This window comes from Microtus oregoni, unplaced genomic scaffold (assembly GCF_018167655.1).
Source record: "Microtus oregoni isolate MIOR12 unplaced genomic scaffold, Mior012 000008F_ref0000371, whole genome shotgun sequence".
NCBI classification, from domain to species: domain Eukaryota; kingdom Metazoa; phylum Chordata; class Mammalia; order Rodentia; family Cricetidae; genus Microtus; species Microtus oregoni.
In genome coordinates, this window is record NW_024543067.1 from 32,675,928 (window position 1) to 32,699,800 (window position 23,873).

General features: G+C 41.1%; 1 protein-coding gene across 4 annotated transcripts in view; it reads right to left on the minus strand.

Moving 5' to 3' along the window:
* Cep295 (centrosomal protein 295) overlaps positions 1–23,873 on the minus strand; it is a 41,004-nt gene that overhangs the window by 5,632 nt on the left and 11,499 nt on the right. For all 4 annotated transcript variants that reach the window (XM_041657139.1, XM_041657138.1, XM_041657140.1 and 1 more), the window contains exons 7-19: positions 22,693–22,833; positions 19,176–19,359; positions 18,864–18,971; positions 16,403–16,633; positions 10,882–10,974; positions 10,652–10,755; positions 10,168–10,308; positions 9,889–9,986; positions 6,293–9,647; positions 5,158–5,317; positions 4,896–5,039; positions 574–723; positions 14–120 (exon numbers count right to left, since the gene is read on the minus strand). In XM_041657139.1, coding sequence (XP_041513073.1) covers positions 14–120; positions 574–723; positions 4,896–5,039; positions 5,158–5,317; positions 6,293–9,647; positions 9,889–9,986; positions 10,168–10,308; positions 10,652–10,755; positions 10,882–10,974; positions 16,403–16,633; positions 18,864–18,971; positions 19,176–19,359; positions 22,693–22,833 — 5,016 coding nt within the window. The remainder of the gene's footprint in view (positions 1–13; positions 121–573; positions 724–4,895; positions 5,040–5,157; positions 5,318–6,292; positions 9,648–9,888; positions 9,987–10,167; positions 10,309–10,651; positions 10,756–10,881; positions 10,975–16,402; positions 16,634–18,863; positions 18,972–19,175; positions 19,360–22,692; positions 22,834–23,873) is intronic.

Sequence of the window (23,873 nt, forward strand, 5' to 3'; positions counted from 1 at the left end):
TAGTATCACTGACCTTGTTATCTGGCTTCCCAGCTGGACCCAAGAATGTACTTGCTGCTTCTTCTGAGACAGCATGACTCAATACTGCATTATTCTCAATATCAGGTTCCTTGACTTTATCTGAAAGATGGATTGGAGGGTTCAAAACGGGTAGGGGAAATTAGGAGAAAGTAAAATTTTAGCAACAGAGTATCATTCCCTACATGTCTACACCTTATTTTTATATTTTTCTTCTTAAATTGTTGCCTTATCTCTGGCCACTGGGGGAAAAAAAAAACAACTTATTTATTGTCTATAATACTCATTAGTCATTACTTTAAAAAAATTACTTTAAAAAAATTAGTCACTGCTAGTCTAGAGGTAAAACTCTTAAATATTAAGAGTTGAGAAAGTCAAAGGAAAAAGTAAAATGTCAAAAATGACAATGTCCTATACTGTAGTTTCACTGTAACACAAAATACAGATGCTGGAGTCAGTCCCTCTCAGAAACCTTCCAGAAGCTACAATTCACATATCAACTATTTGTGTTTAAATGAAGCTAAAATAAGAAGAAAATGCAGAAAAATAACTTACCTGCTTCATCATAGTCATGGCTTCTGCTGTTCTGGGCAGGTGGTTGGTGACGACCAAATGGGTCACATGCCAGTGGACTCCCCAGGAAACTTTGTTCTCTGCTTACTGAGACCCTTAAGGGGTCTCGATCTTGACAAAAATCTGATTTACCTGGGGAGAGGGAAGGAATAACCAATTCATTAAGTTCCAGTTAAAACTTAAAGTGTTTGAGTGTTTTGCCTGTTTATGTATATATATTCGTAGCCCATGTGTGCAGTGCCCTTGGAGGTCAGAAGGGGCACTGAATCCCATGAAGCTGGAGCTAAAATGGTTGCGTGCTGGGGACTAGAAGAGCAGGAAGTGCTCAACCCCTGAACCACCTCTCTAGTGAATAAATGGCTGTTTTATAATATAATAGGAAATAGTTTTTGAAAACCTGAACTCTTAAAGGTTCAAGTGTTGGTGGTTTAGTCAGGCTTATAAACTCTTTTAGTCCACCCAGATAGTAGCCAGGCTTGGGCTGGCACGAGAGACTTTCCTATTGAGAGTCCTTGATGAAAATGCCCCACCTTTTCCATGAAATTCAACAGTAAATAAAACTTTGGACCAACAGAAAATACAGAACCAAACCAAAAACTAACTCTTAAAGTAACTCCAGTACAAAAGCAGGATGTTACCAGGGTAGCATGTAGGAGAATCAGAGAGGAAAAGGTGACTTTCTGTTAACTGCAACTGGATCATCAAAAATTCAGAATAAAAGAATTTCATTCAGTAGAATTAAGGAAATTTATCCAGAAAGAAAAAAGAAAAGAAAAATCAATACAGACTAGTCTGTCCCCTCTAACTGCCCTGCCCATATGTAATTTCAATCAAGCTTTACTCTGTAAATTAAAAAGCACTGCAAGGCTTTCCTACTCTTCACAACCAATTTTCACTTCTTTGGGGGAAATGCCATTTTTATGAATGACCTTGTTTAGCCAGGTGCACATATATAATCTGCAGATGGTCTGAGCTCTACTGCAAGGCTCTGCTTTCAGTCAGGATTGAGTGGGAGTGTACATGGGTGGGTGAAAGAGCTCAAAGAGGAGAACTGAGTGTTAGGAGGACATCAAGGGAGGGGCCAACCCTTAAAGAGGAAGTGGAGTAATGTGATTTTCTCTTTATACAAGATGGCATTTTGTAATCTCAAATATGATTCAGCTAACTACTGGAATCAGTGACAAAGACTTTCCTCATAATCATTCTGAATTAGTAAACTAATTTCTTTTTTTTAAAGATTTATTTATTAATTATGTATATAGCATTTTCCCTACATATATGCTGCAGACCAAAAGAGGGCACCAGATCTCATTACAGATGGTTGTGAGCCACCATGTGGTTGCGGGGAATTGAACTCAGGACCTCTGGAAGAGCAGTCAGTGCTCTTAACCTCTGAGCTATCTCTCCAGCCCAGTAAACTAGTTTCTGAAAGGGAAAAAGCTCAAAGCCAGTCATAAAATCCTGACTCATTTCATGAAACATATCATGCTCATTCCTACTAAGAACAGAAAGGCATTGAATCCTAAAGGGCCTCTGTTTCCCTGCCTTCACAGTCTTTCCATAAGAAAGGTTTGACCCAAATGGCTGATATTAACATTACCCTCCCATGTACCTTCTTAAGCAACAAGACCTGCTTTGGTAAATTTCATCAAGAAAATTATCTAGTGACTCTAAAATCTAAAGGTTGTTAAGAAATTCTAGGATTTCAGGAAGTAATTTTTAAGTGTTTGGACATAATAGTATAGTAAACAAATAGATATGTTCTAATTGTTGGTAAAGTCAACATTTTAGGCATCATTATCCTATAAAAGAAAAAGATCAAGGCCAGCCTGGGTTACACACTGAGTTCCAGGCAAGACAAAACTACAAAGTGAGAACCTATTTAGAAAGAAAACAACTAAAATAGTCCATTAACATGTAGAGAAGAGTAGTGAGAGTAGATGCAGAAGGGAAAACAGAACTGAGTTCCATATTTGAAATGTGTCTAAATGGTGGACATGAAAGGAAGCACTTTGTCAGAGTGAGTGAGAGAGAGCAGAGTTGGCCACAGCACGCTTCCCTTGCCCATGTGTGAGAGAAGCTGGGATCAGTGCACACTGCCTTCCCATGTGAGAGAGAAGCTACTTATTCTGGGATGAAAAGTACCATTGGAAGAACACCCTGGCCCTGAAACAAGAGTCAGACACCCTGCCCCTAACTCAGGAACTGAAATCCAACCAATTCCTGAGCACGAAAACTAACCAATCCCATAGCACTAGATCCAACTACTATCCGTGTAAGCATTACAGCTCCGATGGAAAGTGATCCTGGCAGTCGGGAGCCAAAGAGTACCACAAAGTCACCATAAAAACAGTAAATTATAGCCCTGCTCCAGGGCTCCTCAATGTAACAACTCTGTTCCAGCAAGGGAAGGTTACCCTAGTGAAGTTGTTACAACTCTGCTCACATCCCTCAGAGTATAACAACTCTGTGCTGCTTGGGGAAGGTTTCCCCAGAGAGTGTTTCAGTTCTGCTCCAGCCAAAGATGTTACTTCTCTGCTCTGCTGCATTCCAGCGAAAGAAAGTCTCACCCAAATCTCATTCAAGAGATTTTTTGGGAGAATGGCTGCCAGAGTGGAAAAAGGCAGCAGCAAACTGAACAGATACAGGGTTTATGTAGGGCTTCTTAGGAGTGGAGTTTTTCCAGGGTGGAGATTTTCAGGATGGGAATTGGTCACATTTCAATCCCCTTAAGCTTGGACAAGTTTGACTGGCTAGATATCATGCCCAGGAATTGGTTGGTTTCATGCTCAGCTGGTCAGGGGCAGATGTGGCTCTGGTTTCAAGGCCAAGGTGTGTTTCTTTGGCTGGCCCTTTTACCCTACACTCTGAGCTTGTCTCAAACTCAGAAACTGAGATCCTACCAATCCCCACTCTGAAAATCTCCACCTTGGACAGCTCCATCCCTAAGAAACCCTATATAAGTCTGGTACCAGTTTGGGGCTGCCATTATCCACCCTGGCAGAGGTAGCCACTTTCTTGGATTCCTCCCTCCTAATAAATCTCTTAAGTGACATTTGTTTTAAAGACTTACTTTCACCAGAGCAGAGCTACATGTCTGTGAGAAAACCCCTTAGACCCTTGAGCCACATAAGTGGCCAGGCCCCTCCCCTGAGGACCTCCAACTGCCAGGTTCCACCCACAGAATAACTGCTAGACACTGCCCCAACCCTACAGAGTAAAAAGCCCAGACCCTGGACATGAAACGTCACCAATCTCCACTGTGGAAAGCTCCACCCTGAAAAATTCCACCCCCTTTCCAAGAAACCCTCTAAGCCCTGTATCCTGTTCAGTTTGTTGCTATTTCTTGTCTAAGAAGAGGCAGCCACCTCCTGTTTTCCCCCTACCAATAAATCTCTTGTGTGGAGGTCTGTTGTGCGTGCTATGTGACTTTATGGTATTCCTTGATTCCTGGGTGCCAGGATATCTTTCCATCTAAGCTGTAGGGCTTACAGTAACAACTTTGGTCTGAGCAGGGCAGAACTCTAACAGCTCTTGCCAAGCAGAGAAGGAGCAGGGCACACAACTGTAACACTTTGGCTGGGAAAACTTTTCCTTGCTGGAGTAGAATTGTTGCATTTCAGGAAGCTGAGCAGAACTGTAGCATTTCCCTGGGGATACCATCCCCTGCTGGAGGAAAGTTGTTACCGTTGCATTAGGGAAATCTTTTCTGGAGAAATCATCCCCCACTGAAACAGAGTTGCTAACACTTCTGCTGGGATACCTTTCCCTGCTGAGCTGTAGATAGTCCTTGGCTTCTGACTGCCAGGATAACTTTCCCTTAGAGTTCTAACATTTATAGTTTAGTGTATACTGCCTTTACCCTGTGAGACAGAACAAAGCTGCAATGCTATATTTTAAGTCAAAACTTTAAGTACTTCAATAAATTCTATGTTATTATTATTGTGTGTATATGTGATATATGTGAGTGCTGGTGTGTGTGTGTGTGTGTGTGTGTGTGTGTGTGTGTGCGTGTATCATGGCAGGCATGTAGAAGTCAGAGGACTACATTTAAGGAGTTGGCTCATGTTTTCCACCTGGGATCCAGAGATTGAGCTCCAGCTGTCAGATTTGTATAGTGAGCAGGAAAATACTTTTTACCTGGCAAGCCATCTCTCTGGTTCCAAATTTTAAGATTATTTTTATGTAAATCAGTCTCTCTTTTTACAAGTACTCAAAGACCAGCCCTTGAATCTATTTTAGCATACTGAAAATAGGTAGAAAGCTAGCAAACTAGTAAAATACTGAATTTTGCCACACTGTACCTGGCATGGAAGTCCTGCCACTTGCTGGTGACTCCACCTCCTGTATCGTACTAAGCTCATGCTGGTTTAAGTTCAAACCATATTTCACTTTGGAGACAGGTGGCTTAGAGGCTCTACCACTCAGATCTTTGCCCAGACTCTCACCTATCAGGTCAAAGATAAGGTTAAACAAATGAAACATTGTGAACACACAGGAAGCTTTTCTTCAGTCAGCAGCTGCAGGGATGATGGCAATGATAAAAAGACAACAGGGACATCTCACCACTGTGTTCACCATGGACATCTGCTGAACGTGGCTGCTCACCACTAGACCCCTCCTGATCAGAGACTCCCCAGGCAGGGGCTTGGATGAGAGGAAGCCACCCTCTGAGCTCGTCTATATTCTGAATTTTCAAGTCATTTTCTCCTGTGGATTTCCTTGCCTGAAAAAGTGGATAGGGAAAGGGGGTGATCACCTGAAGAACTGACATCTTAAGTCAGAACACAGCAAATTACTAGCTTCACCACTACATCAGTTCTCTGCAAGTCGCCTGCCTCATGGGCCCGACGAAACACTTGGAAAACACCAGGAATTCACCATTTTCTTTTGTTCTGTGACTATAAGTTCCTGTAACTATTTCCATAGTGGAACATGTTATTCAGGAACACCTGAACCCATATCCCCAGGTACAGCTCATAATAAACATCTCTGTGTTTTATGTTGGCAGACCAAAATTGAGTCATACTTCCAACACTGAAGGGAGGACACTCCTAGTGCAAAAAATACGGCCACACATCCAAGTCCTAGCTCCCTCTGCATCTGTTGACAGACTAAACCTGAATGCTTCTGTGTTTCCCCCTTTACATTTCCTTCACAACTCTAAGACTTTTAACTTCTAGACCCAAGTGCCTCCCGAACATCTATGTGTTGCAGAATTCTGTACTAAAAAACCTAAGAAATGGCCTAACATAGAATAGACCCATTCATATTCATGAGAATAGATGGCAATGTCTGAGTGACCACACCAGTCTTCTTAACTAAAATGTAAGCAGTAGGTCTGCCTCTATCAGCCTCCAACTATGCCAGCTATACCATATGCTACTTAGGGAATTTGATTCACATACAAATGTCAATGAAATCATTACAGAACAGGATCTATTACATTATGAAAGACATCTGTTAACTAGTCCTTTTTACAATTTTTATCTGTGGTAAGTTAAGAATCTACTGCAACAAAACTCAGAAATAAAAATGGATATTCTTTAATGATGACTATTTAAAATAACCCTATGAAGTAGATAAATTTTTGTTTTAATTTCCATACTCCCAATAACCAAAGAAACGATAGTTTAGGATTAAAATGGAATCAGGTTTAAACATCTCTGTGTAATGCTCAAGTTTTAAATTCAGACCATACCTGACTGATATTCAAGAACTCTTTCAAAGTCTCTTTGTGTTTTTCAATTTGCTGTTTCAAGGCTGTCTGTCTCTGCATAAGTAACTCCTCTTGGGCTTTTTGTCTAGAGTGCAGAGCTTCTCTTTGTAGATGCAGCTGCTTCTGAAGAGTCATGTTGTCTTGCTGAGTTACGACAGGCTGGGAGTAACTCAAAAGTCTGTTCTGCATTCTTGGGGTCACAGCCTCCCTAGAAGGAGCTACAAGTTCCTTTTTAGGTAAATACACCTCACAAATGCTTTCAGATTTAGCTTCTGCAAAAGGTAATGGAATGAATGGGTGCTCTATTTCCTTGGAGAGAAACAAAGCAGGGACGGCATGCTCAGGAGAGCCACTTTTATCCTGGCTGTTTAGTTTGTGTAAAAGCAGGTCTTTATGAGACACCATTTCTAAGTCCAACTGCATGGTCAGGTTATCCTGCTGAGGTAGCTCACCATGGAAGCTGGGCATTTCAGGGTCATCACTTTTGGTTGGGAAAGACTGTAGGGTCCCTTCAGAGTTGGCAACGGATAGTGGTATCTGTTCTGAAAACGAAGAGGAGCTAATCTGTTTACAAGATACCCTTTGCTCCAATATACTTAACCTCCGCAAAAGCAGTTCCTCTTGTATCTCCTGGTCAGATCTAGTGGCTTTCCTTTGCAAATCTAACCACTGTTGATGTGCCTTCAAGTCACCATGATGAGGATGGATAAAATGTTCTATCTCTGTAAATTTACATGGTTTGGGAAACATCAACTCTTCTTGGGCTTTCTCCATAGAATGAAAGGAATTCGTTTGTGCATGGAGGTGTTCTGGGTGTGCGGTCACATTACTCTGCTGAGGTAAAGCAGTATGTGATAAACCCAATGCCCTGCCAGGCAAAGGTAGCATCTCAGAAGAGCTAGAAGATACTCCATCTTCACTGGTGCTTGAGCAAAGTTCTTGTGTTCTTTCTGAGTCAGAAAGAGGGAATGAAGCAAGTGAATGCTGAGGTATCAGGGGAGATGGACCAACCTGCTCTGGGAACACTCTTTCCTTCCACTCTCTTAGTATTTCTTCATGAGCTTCTTGTCTACATTGGATGATGGCTTCCCTCTGTGTAGCTAACTGTTCTTGAAGGGCCTTCAAGCTGTCTTGTTGAGGCTGGATAAGTTGGGATATCTTCCGAAGTCTATCCTGCAATTCTGGTACCTGAAGATGGCTTGATGTTACTTTACTGTCACTCTGTGTTGTACCAGAGTCAGCAGAAGGCAAGGACACACATGACGATGGTCCTAATGAGGGCATGAAGGAAGAAAGACTTGTCTGTTGAGATGAACTTTCTCGAGTTTGACGACTAAACTGAAAACTCTCTTTTTCTATGAATTCCCATTTGTGATTGTCCTCCAAATTATTTTGCATAGGAAATGTCTGTTGTGAAAATCTAACCAGTCTTTCCTGAAATCCTGGAATCTTAAGGCTTAAGGGCTCTGTACTGTCACTCTTAACTGATATAAACTCCTGGGATCTTTCCCATTCAGCTCCCTGGGATGAAGAAGACAGGGTGCCAGTTTGTTGACAATGAAGTCCTTTTTCTAATTCATTTTCTTTGCGTGCATATTCCTGAGTTTCTTTTCTAGCACCAAGTATAACCCTCTGAATGTGTAATTGTTCCTGGAGTGTTGTAAAATGTTCTTGTCTGTGTTGTGGAAAGCCATGAGTCTCCTCCTCAAGTGCTGGGGTGATCAAATGACTAGCGGGAACTACATTCTCCTTCTCAGATGAATATAGTTCCTGGGACCTCTGAGGCCCAACTTCTGAAACTGCATGAGAAGCATCTGAATGCTGAGTAACCACTGAGGAGAGTGATTTTACTGGTCCAGACACAGTGTCTCCCAAACTTCTTTCTCTATGTAAAAGTAGTTCTTCTTGCACTTCATCTCTAGCATGAATTGCATCCCTCTGTGTAGCTAGCCGTTCTTGAAGCAACTTTAAACTACTGTGGCTAGGTAGGATCTGCTGTATAAAACTTGAAGACCCATCCTGAGATCTTGAGATTTCAGACTGGCTTGGGAGAAGCCCTTTCTTGTTTGTAGGAAAAGTCTGTTCCTGGATTTTTCTAGGCTGCCTATCAGTCAACGTTAGTGAACTAAATAGCTTCTGAGTCATGTGATGTGGCCCAAAGGGCCTGGTCTGCTCAGAATGTACAATTTCATCCAGTTTACTCTGTTTATGTGGCAGCAAAACTTCCTGGGCTTCCCGCCTAGCCTGAAGGTTATCCTTCTGAACACTGATCTGTTCTTGGAGAAATTCCAAATTAGTTTGCTGTGAGGAGACAGGCTGTGAAAAACCCCAGAGCCTGTCCATGATGCCTGAGGAAACAGTGGCCTCACTTTCTGCTGAAGATGCCTGAATTTTCCCTGATTCAGCTGAGGCAGATGGCAGTGAAGTAAATAAATCTCCAGATGATGATGGGAGGAATATTGGGAGACCAGCCTGCTTTTCCAGTTCTTTCTGTGTGCAATAAGCAAGCTTTTCCTGAGCCTCTTGTCTTGCTTGAAGACTTTCCTTCTGTAGTTCTAACTGTTCTTGGGGAAACTTTAAGTTACTATGCTGGGCTTTGATTGTGCCTGAGGATGACAAAGGCTGATCATGCATTTGACTGATTACAGACTGGTTTACGGAAACTGTACTTTTGCTTATGGTTGTAAAGGGTTCTTGAACTTTTCCAGATTCATGTTTAACTGGGAGACTAGTAAAAGAACGTTCAGGTACCAGTGGGAGAAATGAAGATGGTTCAGTTGGCTTAGAAGATATAGTTTCATTATCCTCTGATGATATACGTTGGGAATCTAAAGTTTGGCAAGTTGTCACCCTCAGTGGTTTAGAAACTTCTCCAGTATCCAGTAACATTTGTGGCCTATTGTAAGACAAAGTTCTTGAAAGTGCATGAGAATCTTTAGGGACAAATTTATAGTCTCTCTGATGTGCTTCTGCCTGAGAGAATTGCAGCAGGTGTTCCTGTGACCCGACAGATTGCTTGGCTAACATCTCTGATGCACCTGTTTCTCCTTGCCTCTGTGGAAAATGACCTTGTCTTACTGCCTGAATATGACTTTGATCTAATGTGGGGACCTGTGAGGACTGCACAGGTTGACATTTGTCAGGATTCAGCTTCAGTCTCTGGCATGGAACCCAGTGATCTGCTGCAGCAGCAGACTTTTGGGATTTCTGTGTTGGTCCTGATATAACAGAATCAGGTATCAGTGATATGGGTGACTTGGATGGGTATCTTTCCTTTAATATAGTTTGGTATTCAAGTAATCGTTTCCTAGCAGTTTCAACAGACTGCTTGTGTAACCTATCAAAAACAAATATAAAAACAAATATTACGAATTTGTATTTTTTAAAAAAAAACTCACATTCTCAAATATTTACACATTAAACCTTGTAAGTAGCAATCTAAAAATGGTCAAATTTACCACAGAAAAATACATTCTCACTGCCCTTGAAAAAAACACTATGGCAATTTCTAATCAAATTCCAACTAGATTCTTATATAAAACAAATAATAAATCTCAAAGATGTAGCACAGTCCATACCTGTTTTGTTGTAAGAGCTGATGTTGATAGTTACGGATCATCTGCCTGTGACAGTCTTCATCAGAAATCACAGCATGTGACACTGGAGCAGAGCAAACCTAAAAATGAAGAAATCAAGTACTTCAATGTTTTCTACAATGACAGGTAAGTCCAAAAAGCTCAGCACACACCTTACTAGTAAACCTGGTCACATCTACATGGTACAGCACACACACTGATGAAAACATTATAAAGTAGGCAGAACCTAAACATCATGACTGCTATTTTCTGGCCTCCTACCTCAGGCTGATGAATTTTCTTTCTATTTTCTTCTTCTTCCAGTTGAGCCCGGAAACAATCGGTTTCTAACCTTAACTTCTGTTGCTCAATTTGTTCAAGTAATTCCAACTGCTTCTGCTTCTGCTCTTCTATTTCCATTATCTAGATAATAAGAACACTATTGTTCTAACAAGAGACTCTCAAGAGAAACGGTCACATACATTGCATGAAGAATAAATACATGTCATCACCAAAAGGACCTCTTATCCATAAAGTAAGTAGTCTTAAATCTGCCATTGGCATTGCCAAGGGAATTATGGGAGAACCAAGAGAAAGGGAAAAGAAGCACACAGCAGACACCTAGGGGGCAAATGAGCGTAAGCAGAAACCAAATGCATCCTATCAGCCAAATGTTTATGTCAGATTAAAAAGACAGTATCAAAGAATCAGAGATTAAAAAGAATTGCATAGGTTAAACAAAACTGTAATTCCAGGGCTTGCTTACCTGTTTGTGCCTTGCTGACATTCGAATTTTGGCTGCTTCTTCCTGAGGATGAAGTAGTACTGAACACTGAGTCACGGTTGTGACAGGTAGAAATGCAGCAAGTGCTAGAACCACCAAACAGAAACTACCTTCAATAATCCCTAAAGATGACTCCACTGTAGTGCCCTTCTTTACTAAGAAAAAGATGTGAGAAACCAAGCTAGCTTAATTTGAGGATATGACAGAAATACCTTGTTCCTTTCCAGCATCTGCTTGGCAGAAAGATGGCTTGTCTTCACTACTCAGTGGTCCAGAATCAATTGTCAGCCTATCACTGTCCATGACTGTAACAGATACCACTGTTAGTATGACGATGTTAAGCTTAAAGGGAACAAAATAACAGAAACCTGCATTTAGATCAGATCAACCGTTCTATATTGGTCCATAGGAAGTGGACCCTCAGTGAAGGCTCGGTCATTTTTTGGTAGTTATATACATTGACCTCCCAACCTAAGCCAAACATTACAAGAAAAATCAAAGACTAAACAGGTGCTAAAGAAATGTCAATGTTCCTTTCCTAGGATAACTATGATGTAAATTCCATCATACCAGGGTAGCCAGCTGTTCTGCACAGAGTGCTCACCCACCATCTACCAAGGCACAGTAGGTGACAAGTGATACTGTGCTGACTGACACAAAACCTCACGGAGGTTTGAAGGCTGAAAGATGGGGCAGAAATACCATACAGCCTTCTCATAAAAATGCGGAGAGTTAAAACAGGAACTGTGTGAAGAAAACAGGCTATATCATAAAACATCATAAAGACATTAGATTAGTGGGGCAGGTGTGATTTCCCTGAGAAAATGGTCTCTAAGCAGTCACTGGAAAGTAAGGAAGGAGGTCATGTGAGAGGACGAACAGACTTAGCCACACACCAACAGGTATGAAGGCCCTGTGAAGGGAAACAAAGGGAAACAGAACAACCCCCTCCCCCCCCGACACACACACACACTCTTTGGGTCACTCAAGACACCGAAAGACCCACAGACAAGAGGCATGGTCAGCTGGAAGGGAAGAATAACTATTCATGTGACGGCATTTTCTTTCTAAGACTTATTGATTTATCACGTACAGTGTTATGTTGGCACGTATGCCCGCACGCCAGAAGAGAGCACCAGATCTCATAACAGATGGTTGTGAGTCACCACGTGGTTGATGGAAATTGAACTCATGACCTCTGGAAGAGCAGGCAGTGCTTTTAACTGCTGAGCTCTCTCTCCAGGCCCCGTGGTGGCATTTTCAAAATCTCACTACAGATTCAACAGCAGAATTCTTTTTTTTTTTTAAATATTTATTATTTATTATGTATACAATAGTCTATCTGTGTGTATGCAGAAGGCCAGAAGAGAGCACCAGACCTTATTACAGATGGTTGTGAGCCACACCATGTGGTTGCTGGGAATTGAACTCAGGACCTTTGGAAGAGCAGGAAATGCTCTTAACCACTGAGCCATCTCTCCAGCCCCAGAATTCTTTTTACTGGGAGTCCAGCACTGTGCTCTCTACTTGTCTGGCCTCCTACAGTTTTATAGCTGGAATCCCTCAGGTGGTCATAAGTAAACTCCCTTCTCCCAGAATTCTTCCTCTAAAAGAAACTTCTATTCTCATGGTTTTAAATATCTGACTTATCAAATCTTGCTTTAAGCTATCAAACTAATTCAACAAAACTGAGCACTTTTTACCCACAAGGCCTCTGAGGACAGAGCAATGAATAAAATCTTCAAGCTCCTCTCTCACAAATGGGTTAGCTGTGATGGAAATAAACAAGAAAAGTAAGTCTATTGCTTATTGGTAAGAAATATGAAGAGAAAGCAGGGTAAAAGAGATTATAAAGAGATGGGAGCATTACTGGGAAGGCAGAGGGTGGTATTTTATATAAAGTGAGCAGAGAAAGTCTCACCAAGAAAGCAACAGGTGAGTAGACTCAGGCAGAAGGGAGACAGACATGGTAACATCTACAGAATGCTGGCCTAACACCAACAGTACAAAGAGTCTATAGTGCAGTGATAGCAAGAGATGTGGAAGGAAGAAAGGCACAGAGTATGTGTGTGAAGCCTTTGTCAAACAGTCTGATTCTCACTGTAGGGCTTGATGCAGAAGAAGAAAATGAGCTGATCTGGGTTTTCACAGTCACATGATGAAAAGATTTTAGTGGAAGCTGCAAAAGCTGCAGACAAAACAAGCTGCATGACAAGAATCTACACCAGAAAACGAATGCAGCTGAAAGGAGGATTGGTGGAGAGAAATGGCTGGACTATGGATATACTTTAAGTGTGGGACTAGCTGAAACTGCTGATGGTTTGGATGTAGGTAGTAAAATAAGAAAACCAGAATGATATAAACTTTTTTTTTTTTTTTTTTTTGGTTTTTCGAGACAGGGTTTCTCTGTGGTTTTGGAGCCTGTCCTGGAACTAGCTCTGTACACCAGGCTGGTTTCGAACTCACAGAGATCCGCCTGCCTCTGCCTCCCAAGTGCTGGGATTAAAGGCGTGCGCCACCACCGCCCGGCTGATATAAACTTTTTTGCTCCAGCAAATAAGTTAACATATTACCAGGTAGTGAATGTGGGAGACTTGTGGGGAGCCGAGGGGACAAAAAGCAGCTTTATAGGTTGGGAGTTATCTAGAATCCAATTTGGGGCAAATATAAGATGATAACAAATCTGAAAGCGAAGGGATCTAACAATGAGTGGAATCCAAGGAGGCTGATGCCATTATGTTGCATCCGGGCGACAAGAGCAGGGTCCAGCCTGGCTTATTCCTCTGTGCGTGGAGAGAAGTGTGAAGATTAAGAAATAGACTAGAGACAACTGATAGAGTCAGGAGAGCATCTAGTAAATACTGAGATTCAACCGTGTTTATTTCTCATAAGCTTCATACACCCCAGTCCAAAGAAGATGGGGAAGGCAAGAGGCTTCTTTACTAGGATACAAAGAACAAACAAAGTAATCACCTTCTCAATACCGAAAACATCAGGTAATCTCACCCTAGGTCAAACCTCCTGTCATAGAACCTTGAAGGAGTAGAATAGGTCTGAACTCTCTGACCTTTAGTCAAGGGCTCCCACAGGCTGACTTGGGAAACACACACTTTAAAAGATATGAGTAAACACATAACATCGTACAGTGTGAATCTGTGGGCTCTGGGGGCAATGACCAATGGGTGCAGCAAAAGAAAACCCAGAGGAGAAAAACAAGAAATAAGTGTTTAGAATGCCTAGTAAAGGCTGTAGGCCAGGGGTTCTTGTGTGCAGTATAAAATCCTACAATCATTCCACTCAAAAGTGCGTTAGCAAAACATCTCCATACACATACATATGTTCAAAAAAAAAACCCTAAAATATAAACCTCTAAGAAATACAACTGAAATCAGATCACATCTCCACAATTCTCATTTGCTCATATATATAATTCAAGATCTTTTAGTATGATCCTAGTAACTTCTAAAAATATATTTAATGAAGAGTCCAAGAAAAAGAATACAGAAATGTAGGTTCCAGAAATAAGAATGTAGAAATAAAGAAATATAAAGTTGTAAGCAGACTGTCAGCAGCTTAAGGATTAACTATTAACAGTGGGTTACTTTGCTTTACAACCCATAGCTCTGTCTGCAAACTGAGGGTCAGCTTTTAGATAATGCCCTGGACACTCATGACCAGCAACTGATGTGAGCTAACTTTTAAATGATGAGATGTACCTTGGTTGTGCACTGTCCCATACCCTTCGCTGCTACGCAAAACTGGTAGTATCAGGGGAGTGTAAAGCTTTGGTAAACACCATCAGAAAGTGACAGAAAGAAAAAATGGGCTAAATACAAACACTAGTTTAACTGAAAAATCCTGCTAATGGAAAGTGTAAAAAAAAAAAAAAAAGCAATTTGTATCTGAGTTTTACCTTGAGATTATAAAAATGCTTTTGTTTATGCCTAATGCTTGCTTCTTGCTATACAAAGGGGAGTTCGGAAACAGCCCATTGCCACAGCCATATAAGCCCATTTCTGGCTGTGGTCACAGCTAGCTGATAAGCTTTTGTGCCCCATGGAGATATATTTTTCTTTTCTTTTTCCTGGAATAAAGATTGCTTTTTGCTTAATAGACTTTGGTGGGCTGTCTCCTATCTTTGCATGACTCCCATGGCCCCAATATTTAAGATCCACTTTCCCATTCTTTAGAGTTAAATAAGGAAAAAATCTCTGGTAGGAATGTAAAGAAATATACACTCAAAAAACACTAACACATGCCTGTCTTTTAATTAAAAGTTTTCTAAAAATTTTTACTAAAAACAGATGATGTGGGGAGGCTGGAGACAGTCAGCTGCTTAAGAGTGCCTTCCACTCTTACACAGGACCTGGGTTGGTTCCCAACACCCATACAATTGCTCACAACCAATTGCAACTCCAGTTCCAGGGAATTTTTTGTTTGTTTTGGTTTTTGTTTTTCGAGACAGGCAGGGTTTCTCTGTAGCTTTGGTGCCCGTCCTGGAACTAGCTCTTGTAGACCAGGCCGGCCTCGAACTCCCAGAGATCCGCCTGCCTCTGCGTCCCGAGTGCTGGGATTAAAGGCGTGCGCCACCACTGCCCGGTTCCAGGGGATTTTGGTTTTTGGTAGGCAATCATTTTAACTTTTATTTATTTTTTTTATTGAGCTACACATTTTTTTCCCAATCTCGTTCCTTCCCAAGGGAACTTCTGAAGCCTTCTGACTTACTTCCACATGCACAAGGTGCACATAATCAGGTGTGTGCATGCACACATGCACTGAATAAAAAAAGATGTGAGTGATGCACACTAGGTATATGGCATACCATACATATCACACTCACACACACACACACACACACGAGAGTACATAGAGAACAAAGATGTGGGCACAGACTTCAGTAGCACTACAGAAACAACAAGAAAGCAATAGCCTAAACATTACAAGTAACTAACTGATGTGGTTCAATGACTTCCAGGAGTTCGCACAGTGAGCTAAGTGGTTCAGGAGAGCCACTAAGGTTCTCAGCATTCTTTTGTGGTCTTTTAAGTAGCAGGATTGTTTCTTAACTTTAAATTTTTTAATTTTATGTGTATGGACGTTTTGCCTGCTGTATGCCTGCGTACCATTTACCTGCCTAGTACCCTCCCTTAGAGACCAGAAGAGAGGGTCTGACCCCTAGTACTGGAGCTACCATGTGCATGCTGGAAATTGAATCTAAGTCTTCTGAAATAGCAAAGTGCTTTAACCATTGAGCATCCCTCCAGCCCATTTCTTTTTCTTTCTTCTTTTCTCTTTTTCTTTTTTTGTAATTTATTTATTTTTCTTTTATGTGCACTAGTGTTTTGCCTACATGTATGTCTGTGTGAGGGTGTCAGATCCCCTAGAACTGGAGTTATAGACAGTTGTGAGCTGTCACATGGGTGCTGGGAATTGAACGCAGGTTCTCTGGAAGAGGAGCCAGTGCTCTTAACTTCTGAGCCATCTCTCTAGCCCCACAGCCTGTCTCTTAACTTCTGACCTCTATTCTTTGTTTTCTCATGCATGAGACAACCACCATGTGCACCGCCACCCCCCAATCCCACCAGTGATAAAGGCTTGAAACCAGGGCTTTCAATCTCTGCTATGGTGCTAAACCCCAAACTCAGGTGTGAGCATTTTTTTTTTTTTTTTTTAACAATCTAAAGAGGGTTAGATGGGTCTGTGTGCCATCAGACAGACTACTGGGAAAAGCACCTTGCTCCTGCTCGGAGGACAGCGTTCTTTCCTCGAGGGTAACGGCTCCGGATTCCATGGATTCCATGGTCGGTGCTTTACCCTCAGTCTCACTGATGCTTGTGGTCAGTTCACTGTCATCCTCAGACACGGATTTAATTGTCCACAGAGATTTTTGGTTTCGAATCTTATTTAACAATCTTTTAAAAAGAATTCTTGAGGGAATCTGTTGGGTCTTCATTGCAAAAGGTACTAAAACAAAATAAAGTTTAAATTATTACATTTAGGCAAATGATTCTGTCTTTAAGCTCAATCCCTGTCAATCACTTACAGCAAAAGCACAACTTGATTTCCAGCATTTAAAGGGTGACGTGTTCAACAATGCTAACTAACTTGTCTTAGTGGAACAATGAAGCATATTTTTTTTTCAGTTTAAATTCAAATTTAGACCATTTTCCAACAACATAATACACATACACTAATTTCAAGCTTAACTCTGAGGAGGATATTCACTCTGCTTGCTAGGTGATGACAGACCGCATAACTCCTAATTAGCTTAGGAGTAAGGCGAATGCCTGAGTCATGTCTGTGCTAGGGAATAGTCCAAAGAGTTCTTAGCAGGCTACAGAGGAAAACAACTTTACAGTCTTGAAGTAAAGCACCTCCTTTCAAATCATTCTTCCTAATACGTGGTGCAAATTTTTCTGTGGTTGTAAGTAAACCCTTTCACTCATCAAAAATCTGAAACAAGGTATTTCTGCAAGCATCCTTCCACACAGATAGCACAAGCTAACTAAGAACAAAACTAAAAATTCTCTATGGGGAACCAAACTGTGCTTTAGTTTAGTCAAAGAAAACATTAATAATACCAAACAATGATGTGGGAAGTCCTTTTGTATATGACTTGCTTTCATTGGCTAATGAATAAAGAAATGGCTTTGAGCCTATAGTAGGGCAGAACAGAGCTAGGCAGGGAAAACTAAACTGAATGCTGGGAGAAAGAAGATGGAGTCAAGGAGAAATCATGTAGCCCTGCCAGAGACAGACACTGGACGGAACCTTGCCGGTGGCGATACACAGATTAATAGAAATGGGTTAAATTAAGATGTAAGAGCTAGCCAATAAGAAGCTAGAGCTAAGAAGCCAAACAGTAATTTAATTAATACAGTTTCTGTGTGGTTATTTTGGAGGTGAGCAGCCAGGAACAAACAAGTGGCCTCCTACAACAAAAGAGGTTGAAAACTGGCAAAGTAGTACATTATAATACAAATTTTAAAAAATTCTGACAGAATTAGAAATGTAACGAACAGCTCAGCACACTGCAGCAAATGTCACAGAAGTGCCCATCTTGCGCACTATCTTCAGCACAGACATGGCTTTGTCCTTCCCAGTCAATAAACACAAAAGGTGACTCCACTGCACTCTACCTCACAACTACACACAGGTTTATCCTGCTCCTTAGCGCTTCATAAACACAGAGCCATGTACTGAGGTTAAACCATTACTCTGTGACCTTCCCATTTTAAGACAGATTAATTCTCTCCATCTATCCATCCTCCTCCCTCCAACCTTTCCTCTCTTCCTTCCTTTTTTCCCTCCTTCCATCCACCCATCTTTTGTGTGTGTACACACATGCTAGAGAAACACTCTACCACTGAGCTACATTGCCAATTTTTATTTGTAATTATTTTTCAGTAAGGATTTAGTTTTAAATAGTAATGGAAATTCCTATCCCTTTGTTGTCTTCAAGAGACAAAGTATTGTTATTTTGCCAAGACTAGTCCCAAACCCCTCGTTGTCCTCTTGGCTCAGCCTCCTGAACAGCTGAAACTACAGCTGTGCCACAACACCCAGCTTAAGACTGACTGAGCAACATTATGCCAGACTGTAACTAGGTTCAGCATACGGGACAACCGATGAGAAAGTTCAATGTTGAAGCCAGATGTGATAGATAGGAGATCAAAGTCTGTATAATTCATCATGCTATATGAAGTACCAGGTGTGATGGATAGGAGATCAACGTCTGTACAACTCATCATGCTATATGAAGTACCAGGAGTGATGGATAGGAGATCAAAGCCTACAACTCATCATGCTATATGAAGTACCCAGCAGTAGTGGAACACAATAGGATTTCTAATAATCTGGTCAAGTCTAAAAATTGCTGATCCTTCAAATAAATCCAGAACTAAGGATCTAACTCACACAACCTAAGGATCTCCAGATGGTATCATGTGTAAATGGCTCCCTCCACCAAGTAGGGAACTGATCCCTGATGGCAGAAATACGCAGAAACTCCTTACCACTGCTTCCATTAGTGTCATTATCGGTGCTTAAATCGAACAGATTTTCCTAACCCTTAGCTAATGATTAAAATCCCTTACTGTGAGTTTTAACATTCAGCTTAGGGGCTTTTATGACCTATTCCACTAGAATATATTATTATAGTGGCTGACTGGCACTTGAGGGTTCTCGTTTTCACCTCGATTTTCTCGTTCCATTGAAAGGTCCAGTTCTTCATCCTGGAGCTGATCAGACATGTCAGGCAAAGGCTCTGGTGTAAGATGCAAAATCAGGTTTCCTTTCACCTCTGAATAAAGAAACAAAGAGACATGTTTTCCTTCTAATATGATGGGGCAAAGTTTGGGGAAAAAGGAATTTAACTACAACAATCCTAAGTCTAAAGCATGAAGGCCCTTTCCACAAAACAACTCATTTCAAAATAAACACTGCTTATTACTACAAATATTATTTCCCACCAAAACATGTAAAAGCACTGCTGAAAGCCCCTTACTCCTATCTGCATTATACATGTCCTCAAAGGCACACTCCAGCTCTCGCTGCCAGTCTTCTTTCACCTCACTGCGTCTGTACGGCAGTTCAACCAGTTGTGGGGGCATCTGTGCCACTGTCTGTCTCCTACGTGCCAGGTCCTCTTTTTGCAGCTGTTTGAGTTCTTCCATTAGTCTCTCTTGGTTCTTCAAGAATAAACAGATTAATGACAGCAGAGTCAAACTTAGATGGTTACATTAACTGGCGAGGGCAAAGTATGAAGATAAGGCCTAAAATTCCCCTCCTCTCCCATTTGTTCTCACATATGACATACGACTCCAGTTTACCTGCTGGATAACATACTGAGAATATTAGGGGAAAGTATCAACCCTAGGCTGTAATGGGACAAAGCAGGTAGCACTGAGGGGTGATGCTGCCTAGACCTTAAAGTCTGAAAAGTGTCTGCGACTACCATTCTCAGGGCAAAGCAAAACCATTTCATCTCTTTCTAACTAACAGGGCTACTGCAACGAGCTGTTGTTCAGCTCTCTCTGTACTTCTTTTCTTAAGTCCTAAGTGACTGAGATTTAATGATGATGCTTCCCGTCACTCCAAACTCTGATTTCCACGATTTAAGGGGATTTGTGTATCACTTTATGTGTAGAGTACTACTAACATAAAAGTTAAATGAAGTTAGCTAATTTAATTTTGATGGTAGAAGGCAAAGAAGGGCGATCAGAGAAACCTCCTCGGTTTCTGGGTAAGCACTTAGTCACACAGAAGAGGATAAAGTAGTAGAAGAAAAAATAAGAGCAGCACATAGGTACGGGCTATGAAGGCAACCAGAGAAGAACATAGATAGTGTTTATATGGCTAAAGTACAGAGGGCAAGGGGATTACAAACAAAAAATACAAAACCAGAGGGGGACAGAATCCAAATGCCAATTATAATAGACCCAGCAAGGAGAGGATATGGGGTAAAAGAAACACTTCTGCATTGCTGGTGGGAGTGCAAGCTGGTACAGCCCCTTTGGATATCAGTACGTTGATTTCTCAGAAAATTAGGAAGCAACCTTCCTCAAGACCCAGCAATACCACTTTTGGGTACATATCCAAAGGATGCTCAATTGTGCCACAAGGACATGTGCTCAACTATGTTCATAGCAGCATTGTTTGTCATAGCCAGGACCTGGAAACAACCTAATATCCCTCAACCAAAGAATGGATAAGGAAAATGTGATACATTTACACAATGGAGTACTACACAGCAGAAAAAAATGACAGCTTGAATTTTGCAGGAAAATGGATGGAGGTAGAAAACATTATTTTGAGTGAGGTAACCCAAACACAGAAAGACAATTATCACATGTACTCACTCATAGGTGGTTTTTAAACACAAAGCAAAGAAAACCAGCCTACAAATCACAATCCCAGAGAACTTAGACAACAATGAGGACCCTAAGAGAGATATTCATAGATCTAATCTACGTGGGTAATAGAAAAAGATGAGATCTCCTGAGTAAATCGGGAGCATGGGGACCTTGGGAGATGATTAAAGGGGAGAGGAGAGGCAGGGAGGGGAGCAGAAAAAATTTAGAGTTAAATAAAAAATCAATAAAATTAACAAACAAAAACAATATACCCAGCAGTAAGTACATTCCTGGACCAAAATGTCTTAGGAAAAGATTCAAACAGGATAATAGAATCTATTAACACTGAGATGCCACAGTATTGGGTGACTTTTCCTGTGTGAGAAACACTAGTCTAGAATAAAGAGGAGTGGCCCAAACAGCTGTTTTCTAATGATAGCACACGTGTCACTTGTTACACAGTAAATGCATTCCTCTGGCTCACCTGAGCATGGTGTAGCACTCCATTAATATTTTTCCTAATAAGAGGGAATGTTTAAACTCCATGTGTGTTCCTATGAGCTTCAGGCAGGCCTCAGGAAACAGATGATGAAAGTGAGCTAAGGCAAGCTTAGGACAGTCAAATAACACAGAGGTAAGTTCAGGCAAGCTGTGCAAGCTCACTTCTGTGGCCAATCAACACTGCTGCTTTTATGGAAGAATGTGTTCAACTTATAGCTGTTTCTCACAGTTTCTGTTGTTCTTTTTTTTAAAGATTTATTTATTTATTATGTACACAGTGTTCAGCCTCCATGTATGCCTGCAGGCCAGAAGAGGGCACCAGATCTCATTATAGATGGTTGTGAGCCACCATGTAGTTGCTGGGAATTGAACTCAGGACCTTAGGAAGAGCAGTCAGTGCTCTTAACCTCTGAGCCATCTCTCCAGCCCCTGTTATTTCTTATAGGTTTATTTCTTTGATGAATAAATTTAGACAGTTAACTAAGTCATAAGTCACTTCCAACTTATGAAAACTAAAATTTTGAGGGAGGTCATAATCTCACTCCCACAATCCAAGTAGACTTCCTTAGGATAAGCATCTAACGTCCAGTGACATACTTAAAAACCTTCTCCTAAGGTGATGAGTGTTTAAAGTACATGAATGTGGTCAAACTCAGAGGCAGAGAGAAACATGCAAAAGATCAATCACACTTACACTGTATTTCAAGAATAAGTAAGGACATGAGTCTACCTTTGAATTGACATTCAAAGTGGCCAGAGTAAGTCTTTTGCTCAGAAAATACTTAACGAATCAATTATGCAAATTTATAAACACAAATGCAATAAAAAATTACTACATCAAAAAGCTGACTAATTTTCTCAGGCTCTTTTTGGATTGAATAAATGTAAAAAGAAAATGTGTCAGTAAACATGTATACATGTATAAAACAAAGACATATTATGAGAACAGCTGTATTTAACCTGAGCTTAAAAGAGGGCAGAAAAGCTGGGCGGTGGTGGCGCACGCCTGTAATCCCAGCAGAGGCAGGCGGATCTCTGTGAGTTCGAGGCCAGCCTGGTCTACAAAGGGAGTTCCAGGACAGGCTCCAAAGCTACAGAGAAACCCTGTCTCAAAAAACAAACAAACAAACAAACAAAAAAAAAAAAAGAGGAAGGAAAAGGATTTTGGAAAATTATAATGAAATCATACAAATCAGAGACTTTCTGTGATGGCTAATGTTGTTAACATGACAGAATCTAGAATCCTCTGGGAGACAGATCTTGGGGCATGCCTGTGGGGGATTATCTTGATTGCACTGAGGCGGGAGGAGAGACCTGCCCAGTGTGGATGGCATCATTCCCTGGCTGGGTGCTGGACTGGGTGAGAAGGAAGCCGAGCGGCTATAGGTACTCACGCTCTGTTCCTGGCTGTGCTGTGATGTGACAGCTACCTCAACTCCTGCTTCCTTGACCTGCCCTTCGTGATGGACTGTACCTTCCACCGTGAGGTAAAGTAAACCTGTCCTTCCTTAAGTTGTTTTTCTCAGGGTATTTTATCCCAGCAAGAGAAACGACAGTAAGAAACACTGTATTCACACTCTAGGACAGAACTCCCTCACTATTAGTTCTCCAATGCCACCAACCAGTCTACCAGCAGCAGCCAGCTCCCAGGGAGATGGCACGTCTTACTTGGGCCAAGTGGACCTTCTTCATGGCACGCGATCCCCGCATGTGTGCCCTTGCAAACTGCTCCACTCTCTGCTGTGCTGCCTGTCTCCGTAGTCCTTCCAGTCGTCTAGCTTCTTCTTCAGCAGCCAAATGAGCATCTGGCTAACAGTCAATCAGCACAAATTTAGATCTTTTGTGTGTGTGTTTGTAACAAAGAAATAGCTTTAAAAACAATGACACTGCCGGGCGGTGGTGGCGCACGCCTTTAATCCCAGCACTCGGGAGGCAGAGGCAGGCGGATCTCTGTGAGTTCGAGGCCAGCCTGGTCTACAAGAGCTAGTTCCAGGACAGGAACCAAAAGCTACGGAGAAACCCTGTCTCGAAAAAATCAAAAAAAAAAAAAAAAAAAAAAACAAACAATGACACTAATAGAACTTTTTCTACTTATATAAAACTTAATAGTAAAAGTGTTTAGTATCTACAATTATCATAGCATTCGGCTATAAAATAATCAAATTATTAGTATAACGTCTTAAATACATTCAAAGATAAGTACTCCATGGTTTTTAAGAAATTCCTTTAGGGTTGGAGAGATGGCTCAGTGGTTAAAAGCATTGGCTTCTCTCCTAGAGGTTCTGAGTTCAGTTCCCAGCACCATCTATTACTGTAGTCCCATGGGATCCAATACCCTCTTCTGGTACACAAATATACATGCAAACAAAACACCCAAATACATAAAGTACATAAATATATAAATCTTAAAAAAAAGACAGACGTTCCTCTAAATGGCAATGCTTATTCAGCTAAGAAAGCCAGAATAATGACTTAAATATAACCCTGATTTCCTAGAACTCATGCAGAAATAGTGACTAGGCCAGTGAGATATCTTGTTATTTTTTATTATTTGAATATCTACTTTCAAATATATACAGCACTTTATTTAACCTTTATTTTAATTATGTATATGTGCATGTGTGAATGCAGGTGCCCTGGGAGTCCAGAAGAGGGTGTCTGATTTTCTGGAGCTGGAGTTAAAGCTGGTTAGAAGTCCAAGTGGGTGTAGGTCCTCTACAAGCACAGTAAACACTTAACTACTGAGCTATCTCTTCAACACATAGGCAGCATTTTGAATGTAACCAGAAGTGAAAAAGCTTGTTCTTTATCTGATCAAATTATATCAACAAATTGGAACAATAATGACA